This window comes from Nilaparvata lugens, chromosome 5 (genome assembly GCF_014356525.2).
Source record: "Nilaparvata lugens isolate BPH chromosome 5, ASM1435652v1, whole genome shotgun sequence".
NCBI lineage: Eukaryota > Metazoa > Arthropoda > Insecta > Hemiptera > Delphacidae > Nilaparvata > Nilaparvata lugens.
In genome coordinates, this window is record NC_052508.1 from 42,989,977 (window position 1) to 43,004,834 (window position 14,858).

Here is a 14,858-nt window from a genome sequence, read left to right on the forward strand (position 1 = left end):
TTACTCAAATTTTACACAAACAGATATAACTGATGAAGATTATTTGCATGCAACAAAGGTTTGGAATACATTTGGTTTCACAACACTAGGGCAATATAGTGATCATTATTTATTGACTAATGTGTTGTTGTTAGCTGATGTGCTTGAAAATTTTAGAACCATCACAATGAAGACACATAAGTTAGACCCATGCCATTATTTCACTCTACCTGGTCTATCTTGGGATGCAATGCTGCAATTTACAAGCATTAAACTGGACTATGAGAAAATTATGATGGTTGAGGAAGGAATACTGGGTGGTTTGTGCCAAGTTTCACACCAACATATAAAAGCCAATAACAAATACATGGAAACATATGATTCAACTGCTGTTAGTGTTTTCATCTCATACATATATTGTAATAATTTGTATGGCCTGGCAATGTCAAAACCACTGCCTTTTGGAGACTTCCAGTGGGTCGATTTGAATGCAAATGATCTACTCAATGCACAAGAGGGTGATGACTATGGTTAGATCGTTGAAGTTGATGTGGAATATCCAAAATCACTTCATGAAGACCATTGTGATCTGTCATTTCTACCTGAAATGATATTTACTGGAAATAATCAAAAAAAGTTGTGTGCACATGTAAATAGCCAAAAGCAATATATAGTTCACTACATGGCATTGAAGCAGACAGTTGAACATGGGTTAAAATTTATGAAAATTCATAGTGTATTGAGATTCAAACAGTCACATTGGCTACAGCCATACATTGAACACAATACAAAACTCCGTACTTTGTCTCAAAATGCTTTTGAAAAGGATCTTTATAAACTTTATGTTAACTCAGTGTATGGGAAAACTATGGAAAATGTTGGGAATTGAATAACATGCAATTGGTATGTAGTGGTAAAAAGATTGAAAAAATGGTCAGAAAGCCTGAGTTTATTGATTGAACCATCTATTGTGAAAATCTAGCAGCTATCCATTTACAAAAGAAAAAATTCTGTTTAATAAACCAATATATTATAGGTCAAGCAGTATTAGACATTTCCAAAATGACAATGTATAGTTTTCACTATGATGTAATGCTGCCAAAATATGGTCCAAAAGCCATAAAGCTTGCTTACACAGACACAGACAGTCATCATCATCATCATCCATGGCTCTACAATCCAGAATGGATCTTGGCCTCCTCCAGCAATCACCTCCATTCTATTCTGTCCATGACAGCTCATCTCCAATTTCTTACACCAAGCCTCCTTGCATCTTCAGTGACTGAGTCCATCCATCTCAGTCTTGGTCGACCAGGGTGTCTTCTTTCTTCCATGTTGTAATTCATGATTATTTTAGCCAGATATGAGTCATCAGCTCTTTCAACATGGCCTGACCACCTGAGTCTCCCTACTCTGATAATAGCCAGTGCATTGGTGTGGCCATACATATCATACAGATCCCTATTCTTTCTTCTGTGCCACACTCCATCAATTTGCACACCATCAAAAATTCGGCATGGAATCTTTCATTCAAAAATATTGATCATATTCTCATCCAGTTCTGTTAGGGTCCATGCCTCACTGGCATAGGTCAGCACAGGCAGAATCAGTGAGCAGTACATTCTTATCTTTGTCTCTCGGCTCAAATTCCTTGATCTGAAGTGTTTGGCTAAACCAAAGTATGCCCTATTTGCAAGTAGGATTCTTCACCTGATCTCATGTGTTGTTTCATTTTTTGAGTTTACTGAAGACCCAAGGTAGACGAACTCATCAACCACCTCCAAACCACAATTAGCTATCAGGTCAGACTGAGCAGCATTCAATCTATGAGCATTGGACCTTGATGAGACCATGATCTTTGTTTTCTGCTTGTTTATAATCAGTCCCATACTATTTGCTGCCCCTCTCATGCTATTATATGCCTCCATCATATGATCTAGCTGCAATGTCAATGTCATCAGCATAAGCCAGTAATTCAATTGTCTTATTGAGCAGGACTCCTCTAGTGTCAATTTTGGAGTCTCGTATCACTTTCTCCAATGCCACATTGAAAAGCAGACATGTTAAATAGACACAGACAGTCTACTATACAAAATTGTAACAGATGATCTCTATGAAAATGATCGAGCACTTTGACACATCTGACTACCCACAAGACCATCAATGCTATTCACTAGCAAACAAAAAAGTGTTGGGTAAATTCAAAGATGAGGCTAATAGTAGGATCATTTTGGAATTTGTTGGTCTACGTGCGAAAATGTATTCAATAAGAATGGATTATCATGAAATAAAGAAGGCAAAAGGTATTCAGTCTGCTGCATTGAAAAAGTGCATCAAGTTTGATGACTACCTTGATTGCCTCAATTTGAAGGAAAATAGTAGGCTGATAAATACTTGTATCAGATCCAAAGAACACAATGTGTACACAGTGGACATTAATAAAACAGCTTTATCATCAAGTGATGATAAGAGAATCATATTGAATGATGGTGTGTCAACAGTACCAATTTGTTATAACCCTTGAAAAGTTATACATTTTATGCATCTTCTCAAAACATAGTGTTGTATATATTTAAATATTTTGTGAATTATAACAAATTTATTCTTCCATTCCAACCCTTTACTACTCACATCCATGAGAGCTCCAGTGGTGGATTGAGTAGTCTCTCAATTCCCCCCACCACAATTATGTCCCCTTATTCATGGAAAAAAGTTTAATTTAATTTTCAAAGTTTTCTTTTCATTTCTATGGATGCCATTCTGAATTACTATTATTTTATTCATAATTCAAATTTGAAACATTCATTATAAAAGTTATTTGAGTTTTTAAAAATATTTTTTTATATTGTTAGTCTTTATTCTTGTCTCAATTAAGAAAATTGAAAAAAAATGTTATTTAGAAGTATTGTTTTGTTTTAAAAGCAGAGTAAATTTTTATTTTTGTAAAAAAAGGGATATTGTTAATGAGAAAATGTTACAGTAAATCATATTTTGAAATAATCCTAGCAGGATTGCTAGATATTTATGAATTTCCTTGTTTATTGTGAATATTATTATTTGAATACTCAGTTATTATGCTGATTTATTTTGTTTTGAAGAGTTGTATTTTTTCCATTCATCTCATATTCTCATTAAGGATATCTCTTTTTATACCCCTTTGATGTTTCCCCACTTTGAAGAAGTAAAGGGGCTTGAACCATTTTTACAATGGTGACCAAGAGGGAAACATATTGTAATCAATTCAATTAGCAATAAATATAGTTTTGTAATTTGAGATATTAATGTGTTAATAAAACATATACTATTGTAAGTGAATTTGTTGACTATTTCACCTTACTTACCTTACACCTTACTTACCCTACACACACAGTGAACATTCAAAATGGAACATAATATATTAGATTAATTCAAACATATTTTAACACTATTATAAAAAGTTGGTATTAAACAAAATACTTTATTCTATTTGGTATAGTAGGTACCAATAAAGTTGAGAGGTAAGATAATTTTTCCATCATATTGCTATACTAGCAGGTAACCCATGCTTCGCAATGGTATTTTTAAAACATGACAAACAGAAAACTTGACTCAATGAAATCTAGAAGAATTGAAAATAGGCCTATAAGAATCCTCGGTTAATGCAACATTTCAAGTAAATCAGTCCAGTAGTTCAGACGTGATGATGTGTCAAACATAATTTTACTATCCTTTACATGTGAATATGTGTTTAAGCTAGTTCTTTCCTTTCTTATAGTACTACCATACCTATTAATACCTATTTATTATTTATGATATTATTATTATTACATATTAATAATTAACTTGATTGCAAAATTTTACATTGAATAATTATTTGATAAAATCCAAGTTCAATCGTAATGAAAACAACCTCCTTCAAAAAATAATTTATAATAATATGTTTTGAGTGAAAAAATTGAGAACAAAAAAATTAAAACTTCTTTGGTACTCGAACCTAGTACCTCTCTCTTTGAAGCCGAGCTCTTTACCAATACTCCAAGAAAGTTGTTGAGATGAATTGTCTAGTAAGTAACGTTATATCACATTATCCTTACTACCTAGAATGAAAATAAATGTGGCATATTTCATTTAAAAACGATTCAATTTGTTTCTGTCTCATAATTCATATTGATATCCATTAATTTTTGCATGTATTTATTTATTGATACAAATAAATTACAGAACATGCCAGCAATATTCAAATAAAATGCTGTTAAATTTTGGACTGCTATTGAATATGCCCCCAAAATAGATTTCATTTAAAATCAAAACTCTTACATAATTTTATAACATAATATTCAACTCACTGCTCATACCAGTGGGGCTAATGTTATATGATAGATGATTTTTAGTGTTTAATATCATATTTAAAGATGACAAAAACAGCTTTTCGGAAATTTTAAAGATTCAGAATCAATAAAATGTTGATATTCAAAACTTAACAACTCACCATAATATAATATTATCACAATCGCTATAAGCTGCCAGCATTTGTATCAAAACTCCAGTATCAAAACATGAGCTTCCTGTATCGAAACACATATTGCAACACATTGTTACCAGCATATCAATTTCTCTGTGAGCTTCCTTTATACAAACACATCTACAACAAATGCTGTATGATGTTCCATGAATCAAATTTAAACATTAATTCTGAAAAATCTAGAAAGAAAATTGAAATTTGGGCTTCGAGGTGCACAATTTTGATATTTTTAGAATCTATGTTCAAAATTTGGAGATCTAAATCATTCCCGTTTTTCCGGTATGCAATCCACAAGTTGACATGTTTTGATGCGAACAAATGAACACATGAACAAACACAACCCTACTCTCTCTTATTATATAGATTATTAAAAATAGACATAGTTTAATCATTATCATTAATCTATTTGAAATGGTTACCATGTTTACCACAGTCTCACCCACTTATTTATCAATACATTTTTGGCTGAAGATGATGCCCACATGAGCTCCAGGCTTGTGCACAGGTAATGATGATAACAGGTGAGTGGACCTTTAGGTGGGTTCAAAACCAATTTCAAACTCAAAAATTATATTCAAAGGTCTTTGGTCACCCTTACAAAGAAAGTACCAGGCCCATGGAGCTTAACTTGGTAGCTTATCAGCCATGGAACATCTCCTATTTGAATTTACTGCCTTAAGCATCTATTGGCATGCAAAATTGATAAAAGGGAGAATTATTTATAAAAATATTATTATCTTATCACAGAGACATCACATAATAGACCACATGATCACATATAAGACATGTCATGACATGATAAGGATCGAAAATTAAAAATTTATATAGGTTAGGTTGGATGAGGGGTGGCCAGGCATGTCTGAACATCCTCGGTGGGTATAGAACCGCTCTTTTGTATCTACTCGGTTGAAAAGCATGTATTTATCCAAATGGGTCAAAACATACTGCTCCACTACATGCGCCACCATCTAAATACATGCATTCTTTTCAACATTCAAGCTTAAAGCTACTCTTCAATGTTTGATTCCATTACGAACTGCTCGTTAAATAATCACTTTGAACAATTAATTACGACATAGCAGTCAGGTATTTATACAGGGTGTTTCAGAAGTAGTGTCGAGAATTTTAGGGTATTGTACCTGGATGCTAGGAGACTACAAATGTCATATTTGAAGTGTCCAAAACTCAGCGGTTATCCTTATAGCTGCCATTTTGTTTTTTTCACTTAAAAATTTTTATCTCAAGAACGAAATGTTGTATTGATCTGAAATTTGGCATGAATATTTATGCTATAAAGACTCAACTATAAAAAATAAAAAAAAAATTTTTGTTGGAATTTTTCAAAATGGCGGCCATTTTAAATTTTTGATGGCGAATATCTCGAAAACCGTCCATTTTACAGAAAATTTACAAGAGACAAAACAGTTAGCAAATTTTTTCACGATTCCAATGATACCTAATTTATTAAGATTGGTCGAAGAATAACAGAGAAATTAATTTTTTTCGTACTGCATGCATGACCACTTTTCACCATTTAAAGATCAATATTAATTTTTTAATTCCAGATGTATTTAAGATGAAGCTTTGAAACTCGGTATGGCTCCATATGGGCAAACAGATGATTTTACAATGGTTTTCAGATGATAATGTTTGTCTTGTAAAAGTATTGTTGTTTCATTAAAAGTAAAGAACCAGATGTAGTGCTTCCTATTTCTTAGTCTCACGTTTCCTAGGTCTTATTTCTATCTTAAATTTCCAGTTTCAATATTTTCTTACGTTGCTTCTACACAAATATTTAATTATTGTAATGGAATTTAGTTCGCTGAAGTACACCGATATTCACTTCATGTATGGAGCAGCTCTTGGCAATGCGACCGAAGCAAGAAGAATGTATGCAGCTGCATTTCCAAACCGCCGTCTCCCTTCCGACAAGGTGTTCACAAGAACTCACAATCGGCTGAGAGAAGTTGGTTCATTTGAACGGAACAGGGTACTGCCCGTCAGGAATAGCATGAGCTCTGAGTTCAAGATGCGCAGAAGCCCGAGAGAGAATTTTAGTGGTGGGGGAAGCATTTGACTCAGTCACAACTTGACCTCCGTACGGTGCACATCGCTCCGGTTTGCATATGCCTAATAGCATAAGCAGTAGGAAAGTCAACAACAAGCTCCAGCCACCTCCCCTCTCTTAGTTTCGAGCGGCCTCCCTACTCTCACTCCATTATCTCTCCTCTCGCGCATCTCACAGTTCATGCTATTCCTGCCCACTAGTAATTGCTGGTAGGCCTCGAGCAGTTCGAAATGTTGCTTTTGAAGAGGAAGTATTGCAGAAATTCGATTTCAATCCTAGAACGAGTACGAGAGCAGTTGCAAAGCAAATCAATTCAAGTGCTTCTTCTGTGTGGCGTGTACTAAACAAGGAAAGACTTCACCCCTTCCGCTTTCAAAAAGTTCACTCATTGGTTGAACGCGACTATGAGCCAAGAGTAAACTGTGCCCGTTGGTTTCTTCAGCAAGACATTATCCAACCAAATTTTCTAGAAAATGTGTTATTTACCGATGAGTCCAGCTTTACAAGAGAAGGAATCTTCAACTCTCACAACAGTCACGTCTGGGCCTTAGACAATCCTCATGAGGTCAAAGTGCGTGGTTATCAGCATAGATTTTCGCTGAATGTTTGGGCGGGTATCTTAGGTAATCGCGTGATTGGACCATACTTTCTTCCTAATCGTCTGAATTCTCCCACGTACATTACTTTTTTAAGAGACATACTACCAGAACTTTTGGAAGATGTGCCTCTTGCAAACAGATATAATATTTGGTTTCAACATGATGGTGCCCCTGCTCATTTCGGAAATGTTGTTACGGACTTTCTGAACATGACCTATCGTCAGTGGTGGATTGGGCGGGGTGGACCAGTACAGTGGCCCGCACGTTCACCTGACCTCAACCCTTTAGATTTTTTTTCTGGGGCCATATGAAAGACCTTGTTTACAGCACGCCAGTAGAAAACGAAGAAGACCTTGTGGCAAGAGTGGTTGCTGCAGCAGGTGCCATTCAAGATGATGAAAATGCTTTTATAGCAGTTCGACGGTCCATGATTGAAAGGTGCAGACTGTGTAATCAAGTTGAAGGACGGCATTTTGAGCAATTGCTGCATTAGTATCATTGAACCGATTTGAGTGAAATTAATATTTTTCAATGTAAAATAAAATTTGGAGGAAAGTTATTCTTGTATATTTCTGTAATAAGAACGGTTTTCATGAAATTATAAAAAAAATTAATATTGATCTTTAAATGGTGAAAAGTGGTCATGCATGCAGTACGAAAAAAATTAATTTCTCTGTTATTCTTCGACCAATCTCAATAAATTAGGTATCATTGGAATCGTGAAAAAATTTGCTAACTTTCTTGTCTCTTGTAAATTTTCTGTAAAATGGACGGTTTTCGAGATATTCGCCATCAAAAATTTAAAATGGCCGCCATTTTGAAAAATTTCAACGAAAAATTTTTTTTTATTTTTTATAGTTGAGTCTTTATAGCATAAATATTCATGCCAAATTTCAGATCAATACAACATTTCGTTCTTGAGATAAAAATTTTTAAGTGAAAAAAACAAAATGGCAGCTATAAGGATAACCGCTGAGTTTTGGACACTTCAAATATGACATTTGTAGTCTCCTAGCATCCAGGTACAATACCCTAAAATTCTCGACACTACTTCTGAAACACCCTGTATAAATAAAAGCTATTAGCTTCTACTTACATTAGTGTAGCGCTTTCGGACACTAGGCCCTTCATCAACACTGGCTGTCATAGAAGCTAATAGCTTTTATTTATATAAATACCTGACTGCTATGTCGTAATTAATTGCTCAAAGCTACCTTCACCGTTACATTATGAAAACGGCCTCTACCAACATTACGGTAATATTGAAATGCCACTCTTGCTGGATTTGGTTGGTTGTTAGGAACTAAGTAATTTAAATAAAAGGTGATCGTTTTAGGATGTAAGCCTCGATGACCTGAGGGAGACGCACCTACCCAGCCACCAGCCTCGCTTCGTGGTCTACTGCTACCGCATGGAGCATGCGGATGGCCGAGTCTCGTTCCCCATGTGCTTTATTTTCATCACACCAAGAGGTATTCATCCATTCACACATATTTCCACTAGTAAATCCATCGAAACGATCCACCCAGTTGAACTGTGTTAGTTCACCAATTGAATCAATACTTTTCCTAGTCAATTGAATAACACATCGTCATCACAATGACTGATTGATTTGCAATTGTTGGACAACAAATGATTAATTGAGGGTGTTTGCAAACCCGAGTTCCGCCTTCTTGGAAACTGTATAAATAGAAACTGAAGTGGAATATTGTACTAGTACGAGAGAGAGAGAGTGAGAGAGACGCTTATCAATTATTATTAAATACTAAAAAAACTATTAATACTGAAACTACAAATACCAGGGGCCCGTTTCACAAAGGTACAAGTAGGTTACAAGTCTTCTTGCCAACCATGGTTTTGGAAAACAGCTGATTACTAGCGTTTCACAAAAGCAGAATTGTTTACTAAGTGATTTGCTTGTTACGAACAAGTGTTTCACAAAGATTTTCATTGTAGCCAACAATTTTTGTCAAAATTACTTGTTCGTAACTATGAAATTTCTTCAAGTGGAAAGCTATGTAAAGGATTTACAAGTGATCATTAAATGATTTAAATATTCAATAAATATTTCTAATAATCAAAAATGCCCTATATTCCTCTAAAATTCATTATTTTGGAAATATATGCATCAGGAAATTGAATGTAATCAATTTCCAAAATAGTTATTAATGTGCTAACTCATAGGTTCTGTGTACTATAATATATATACACAGTATATATAGTATACATTATATATAGTACATCTACTATATATGTACAGAGTACATATATACTGTGTAGGTTACAAATTCAGCAATAAATGAAGTAGACTGTACAAAAAACATTATATTGCTTTCAAATATTTTCAAAGTAATTATTGAAAAGTACAAGTAACCTTTATAAAGGATGAAAAAATTACTATTGAAGTACTTGTAGACTTGTAAAATTGTAAACTTGTAGATCATAAATTTTTGTGAAACGTGAGTACTTGTAAACTTGTAACTACAAGTACTAATCTTGTTCGTAACCATGGTTGGTAACAATACTTGTACCTTTGTGAAATAGGCCCCAGCTCTCTGTCCGATAGTATATTTTTTTCTTCAATTGAGAAATGCAACTAGAACCCTCGTATTTGATCGTGGTAATTTTGTCCATGGAAAGAACATGGACTCGAAACGCCCGACCGCTCTGTTTGTGCACACGCCCTAAGAAACAAGTAACTAGTTTCGGTTGATATAGCATGATCAATCTCTAGTTAACTGAAAGTGAAATATCGAGCAGCAGATCATTCATTGAAAGTGTAGCCATATGATTGAAAGTTAACTGATGTAGTATTAGTTAATACCAATTAGTTACTACTCATTGGTAGTTACTAGTAGTAACTACCAATCCTATAGCTGTAATTACAATACAATATAGCCTAAAAGTCACTACTCAAAAAGCTTAGGTACAAAGAGCTCATGTTTAATGTCTTTTGAGCTATTCTGTTTATAATATGCTTCTTGTTTCAAGATGAATTAGGGGGTTTCAACATCTTAGTTTCAACAAATAGTTCAAAAAAAGAATGTTATAATATTTACTACATCAAACTTACAGCCACAAGTCATATATCACATGAAAGAGGAACAGTTTGGTCTGTTGGCATTGGTGCTAACCTTAAAGCACTTTTAAGCCATTTTTGTACCATATCCGCGCAGAAAGCACCTGTAGCTGTACTTCTTATCTGTATACTTAACAGCTAAGGCTCTCGCCTCAACTGACACAGAATGAACCAGGAAATTTAATATTTCGACAAGATGGTTCACGAATAATAAAAAGGAATAGGATTGAAACAGCTGTTTCAGCAGTTACTAATGAAACACTTATTAAAGTTTGGGAAGTCTTGTATCGTATTGATGTGTGCTCACTGCCGAGTGACGAATGGTGCTCACTTTAATCACTTGTAGGCTTTTATGTTAAACTGTTTGAGTTCTTTGTTAATTTTATATATGTCTCGTGGCTGTAAGTTTGATGTAGTAAACATTACAACATTCTTTTTCGAACTCATTTGCAGTTTAATTTTTGAATAATAGTTATTAAAAGCTAGTAATAATTATTATAGCATGTTGAAACACCGTCATTCGTTTCGAAACACCCTATCTTATATTCTGCTCTTCAACTAGATAATATTGTAAGGATAAAAATCAAGAATAAGATTAATTGGTTGAAAAATATCAAGTACAGTAGTAGTATAGTATAGAAAAATAACAAGTACAGTACTATTATTTAGATTTCAAACATACATCTACCGCAAATCATTCTTTTTAATGAGTAAATAAAGCAATACGTTATACGGTGAATCTAGAATCAACTCAACGGTTTTTGCTTTCAAGCGGAAAACATTCTTAATTAGAGTTAAAATAGAAAATTGTACATCTTCAACACTCAACGTTAACGTACCACAAAACTTCACCTCAACGTATTAAACTTAATGCGTTTTTATTTTGCCAATAACTGTATATTTTCAAGAAAGTCTTGCCCAACACAATTAAATCTTAATTTTCCATTGTCCATTTTAAATTCCCCAAACATTCAAATATAACTGAAGGCTTTATTAATCTCCAAATTCCTCAATACATAATTTGAAAAATTGACAATTCAACTCTTTATAAACGTACTCGTACATAATTAAATCGAAAGCAATATTGTTTTCAAATTCCAGATAGTCAGATGGCATTGCAGATGATGTATGCTGGCACCAAATTAGCACTGCAGAAGGAGGCAGATCTGACACGTGTCTATGAAGTACGTGAACTCGAAGAATTAACTGAAGAGTGGTTGCAGGAGAAACTGAGCAAATAGATGTCATTTTCGCGAATAGAATTTGCTTCTAGCATAATATGTGAGCATCGCTTCTAGATGAATGAAATGTATGGAGTGTTCAACATATTGATTATGTAAATTCCAAAGCTTATAATTCATGCTTAATATTATGGGACCATTTCTATTAGTACCGCATTGGAATCATCTTCTTTGAAATCTTGTCATTCCACTAAATTCAAGTCACATTATGGTACAATTGAGTGCTAACTGCTAATATGTGAATAAGAGTGAATCTATATCAGTGCATTTATCAACTCATGATTTCTTCTCTTTTGTATTTTATGGACTAACACTTTTCATATAGTATGTCTCATTTAGAAAGGCATTATTTTTCATGAATCAGTGAGTAACTCGCTAATACAAAAAAATACAAGAATCTATCTTGATATTCCTACCAATAACTGCAGGATTTGTTTGAATTATCAGGTATCTATAGTACAAAATATTTTTCAAGTATTTTAGACTGTGTTGCAAGCAGGTTTCCATAAGATATTGTGAAGTGTTTCTAGTATTGCTTTACAGTATGAATATATTGTTTTATTAAAATTGAATGTAAATTACTTTAGAATAGAATTTGGATAACTTTGAATAATAAATATTCAATGAGAAGATTTCACGGAATGATCTTTCATAATTTCGATAATAATAAGTTATTTATTTATCATAAGTAGTAAAAATATACTATTATTATAGTGATATAGACCTATTAAAATGGTATCAACTAAGTTATGTGTTTAACTTATGTGTTTATCATGGATTGTAGTTAGAAGGAAAGTTTTTCTAATAATTGTATTTTATTGAGAAACTGATATTGAAAAAAGAATTGTTAGTATGGAACCTGATTGGTAGGTAGGTAGGAAACTAATTATTAATCCTGGCTGAGAAGGTTTTTCATCTGTAGGTGGTCTAGACCTCTTCATCTTTTGTCCGAAATCATTGATACTTTGATCATTGATAAAAAGAAACATAAATTGTTTGTGATGTATTATGAAAATTACAAGAAATTAATATATTCCACGTATGTATATTGAAACAAAAGCTCTCTGTTGAACAATATAGCTTGGTATGATTCTACATAATTTATTCGATGTCACAGTATTATAGCAATAGTGAATCTTATTTGTTTGATAAAATAATCTCCAAAATTACCAGTAGATTTGTTACCTTTTATAAATATGCCAAGTTCACTCATGAGTTTTTGTATTTTTATAATATATTATACTTAATAAAGCTTTTATTGCAACGATATTGCTATAAATATTATAATAGTCTATTGAATTTCCATTTATAAATCCATATTAGCCTACAGAATACTCAACTAATTATTAAATACTTTGAAGATAGTTTATTTGTACATTTGTTTGGCTACTTTTCCATTTCAACAATTAAATTTTAATTTTTAGAGAAGCGAACTAGAATAAACTTGGATCCAAAAAAATCCTGTTTAACTTGAGTAAAAGGGAGTAAAGTATTAAGTATACTAATTCTAAGGTGAGTCAACGAATGGTTATAGAGGGAAAAGTTTGAAAGACAATTTTAGACCCCGCAGTTCTGTTAAGGGTTGTAAGGAGGTAACTTTTACTGTACCACTTTTTCGAAATATACACTCATAAAGGTGTGAAATTTTTGAAAAAAAAAATGTCCTTCAACTTTTCGCTATTTTTGCTCATAACTTTTTGAATATCGATGGAAAAAATCCATGCTGATTATGAGCTTTAGCCCAGTCAACGAAATGTTATAGAGGGAAAAGTTTGGAAGACAATTTTTGACCCCGCAGTTCTGTTTAGGGTAGTGAGGAGGTGAACATATCAAAAGTCCCCACCCCTACCCACTGTGCTAAGGGGGGTGGGGTGGTTCAAAGGTACCATTTTTTGGTTTCTCGCATATAACTCGAAAGCTATGCATTTTACAGACATGAATATTCTATAAGAAATTAAAGCTTACATAATTTCCTATAATATTAATCTAACAACTTTTTCTATATCTCTCTCACTTTTCGAGATATACGCTCTAAAAGATGTGACATTTTTTAAAAAACACATTTTCCCTCAATTTTTTGCTATTTTTGCTCTTATAACTTTTTGAATATCGATGGGAAAACTCCATGCTGATCATGAGCTTATAGAGCATCAAATTCTCTTCAATTTGATGTATAATTTCACAAGTTTATGCATTTCCTCACGACTGTCGCAGCAGCTTTATTGCTGAGTGTGAAATCCTCAGATTTGCGACTATACACCAATATTGATAAAGGATTTGGAGGGAATGTTTTGAACACAATTTTTGACTTTTCAGCTTTGTTTGGAGCAGTTGGGGGGTGAACAAATCAAAAGTCCTCATACCTAACACTTGTGCTAAAGGGATTAGGATGGTGTAAAAGTGGCATTTTTTAATAATGTTTTGCTTACACGTTTATATCATGAGAAAACCGACATGACTAACTGTTAAAAAAATAAAGCTTGATAAATTCTCTACAATTTTTGTTCAGTGAAGTTCTGTGATATTCCCAGCATGTTTTGAGATATACGCTCTTGAAAGTTAAAATTGTTAAAATAACAGATTTTTATCCAATTTTTACTCTCCTTGCCCTATTACCATAGGTAAGGAAAGTATTGCTTTCCGAAAAAAATTAAGATACCCCAATATATAAATTTCTAAACGTTTCAAGGTCCCCTGAGTCCAAAAAATTGGTTTTTGGGTATTGGTCTGTGAGTGTATGTGCGTCTGTGTACACAATATCTCCTAATTAACGGAATGACTTGGAATTTGAAACTTAAGGTCCTTACAATATAAGGATCCGACACGAACAATTTCGATCAAATGCAATTCAAGATGGCGGCTAAAATGGAGAAAATGTTGTAAAAAACAGGGTTTTTCGCGATTTTTTTTTTGACTTTGACCTTTTTTGACGTTGACTTTGGTATGTTCAAAGTATTGACCTTTATTTACATTATATATGGTGTGCACAGCATATTATTTATTATTAGCCTATGTTGAAAAAAATGAAAGATGCATTCATGTAAATTTTGATGTATGTTTTGATTAAAGATATTGATTGATTGATTGATTGAGTGAAACACTCAACAATGGATCAAGTGCATAGGATTGTAAATGTAGTAGAGATATGTCTAGAAGAGAAAAAAGTTTGTTCAGCAGCTTTCCTTGATATAGGGCAAGCTTTTGATAAAGTATAGCATGAAGGTATTTTTTACAACCTGAAAAAAGTACTACCAAAGCAATTCACAGATTTATTGCAATCCTACCTGGCAGAGATACCTTAGTCAGGCATGAATATTCATATTCTGATTTTAAGAAAAGCAGGAGTTCCACAAGGGAGTGTGGTATTTTTTATAGGACTAGTTCTCTACCT

General features: G+C 33.3%; 1 protein-coding gene across 1 annotated transcript in view; it reads left to right on the forward strand.

Annotated features, from left to right (window-relative positions):
* Positions 1-12,832, forward strand: part of LOC111047515 (glia maturation factor beta) — a 51,988-nt gene extending 39,156 nt beyond the window's left edge. The window contains exons 4-5 of the mRNA XM_039428374.1: positions 8,484-8,619; positions 11,328-12,832. Of these exons, the coding sequence (XP_039284308.1) occupies positions 8,484-8,619; positions 11,328-11,467 (276 nt within the window). The 3' untranslated portion in view covers positions 11,468-12,832. The remainder of the gene's footprint in view (positions 1-8,483; positions 8,620-11,327) is intronic.
* Positions 12,833-14,858: the final 2,026 nt, after the last annotated feature.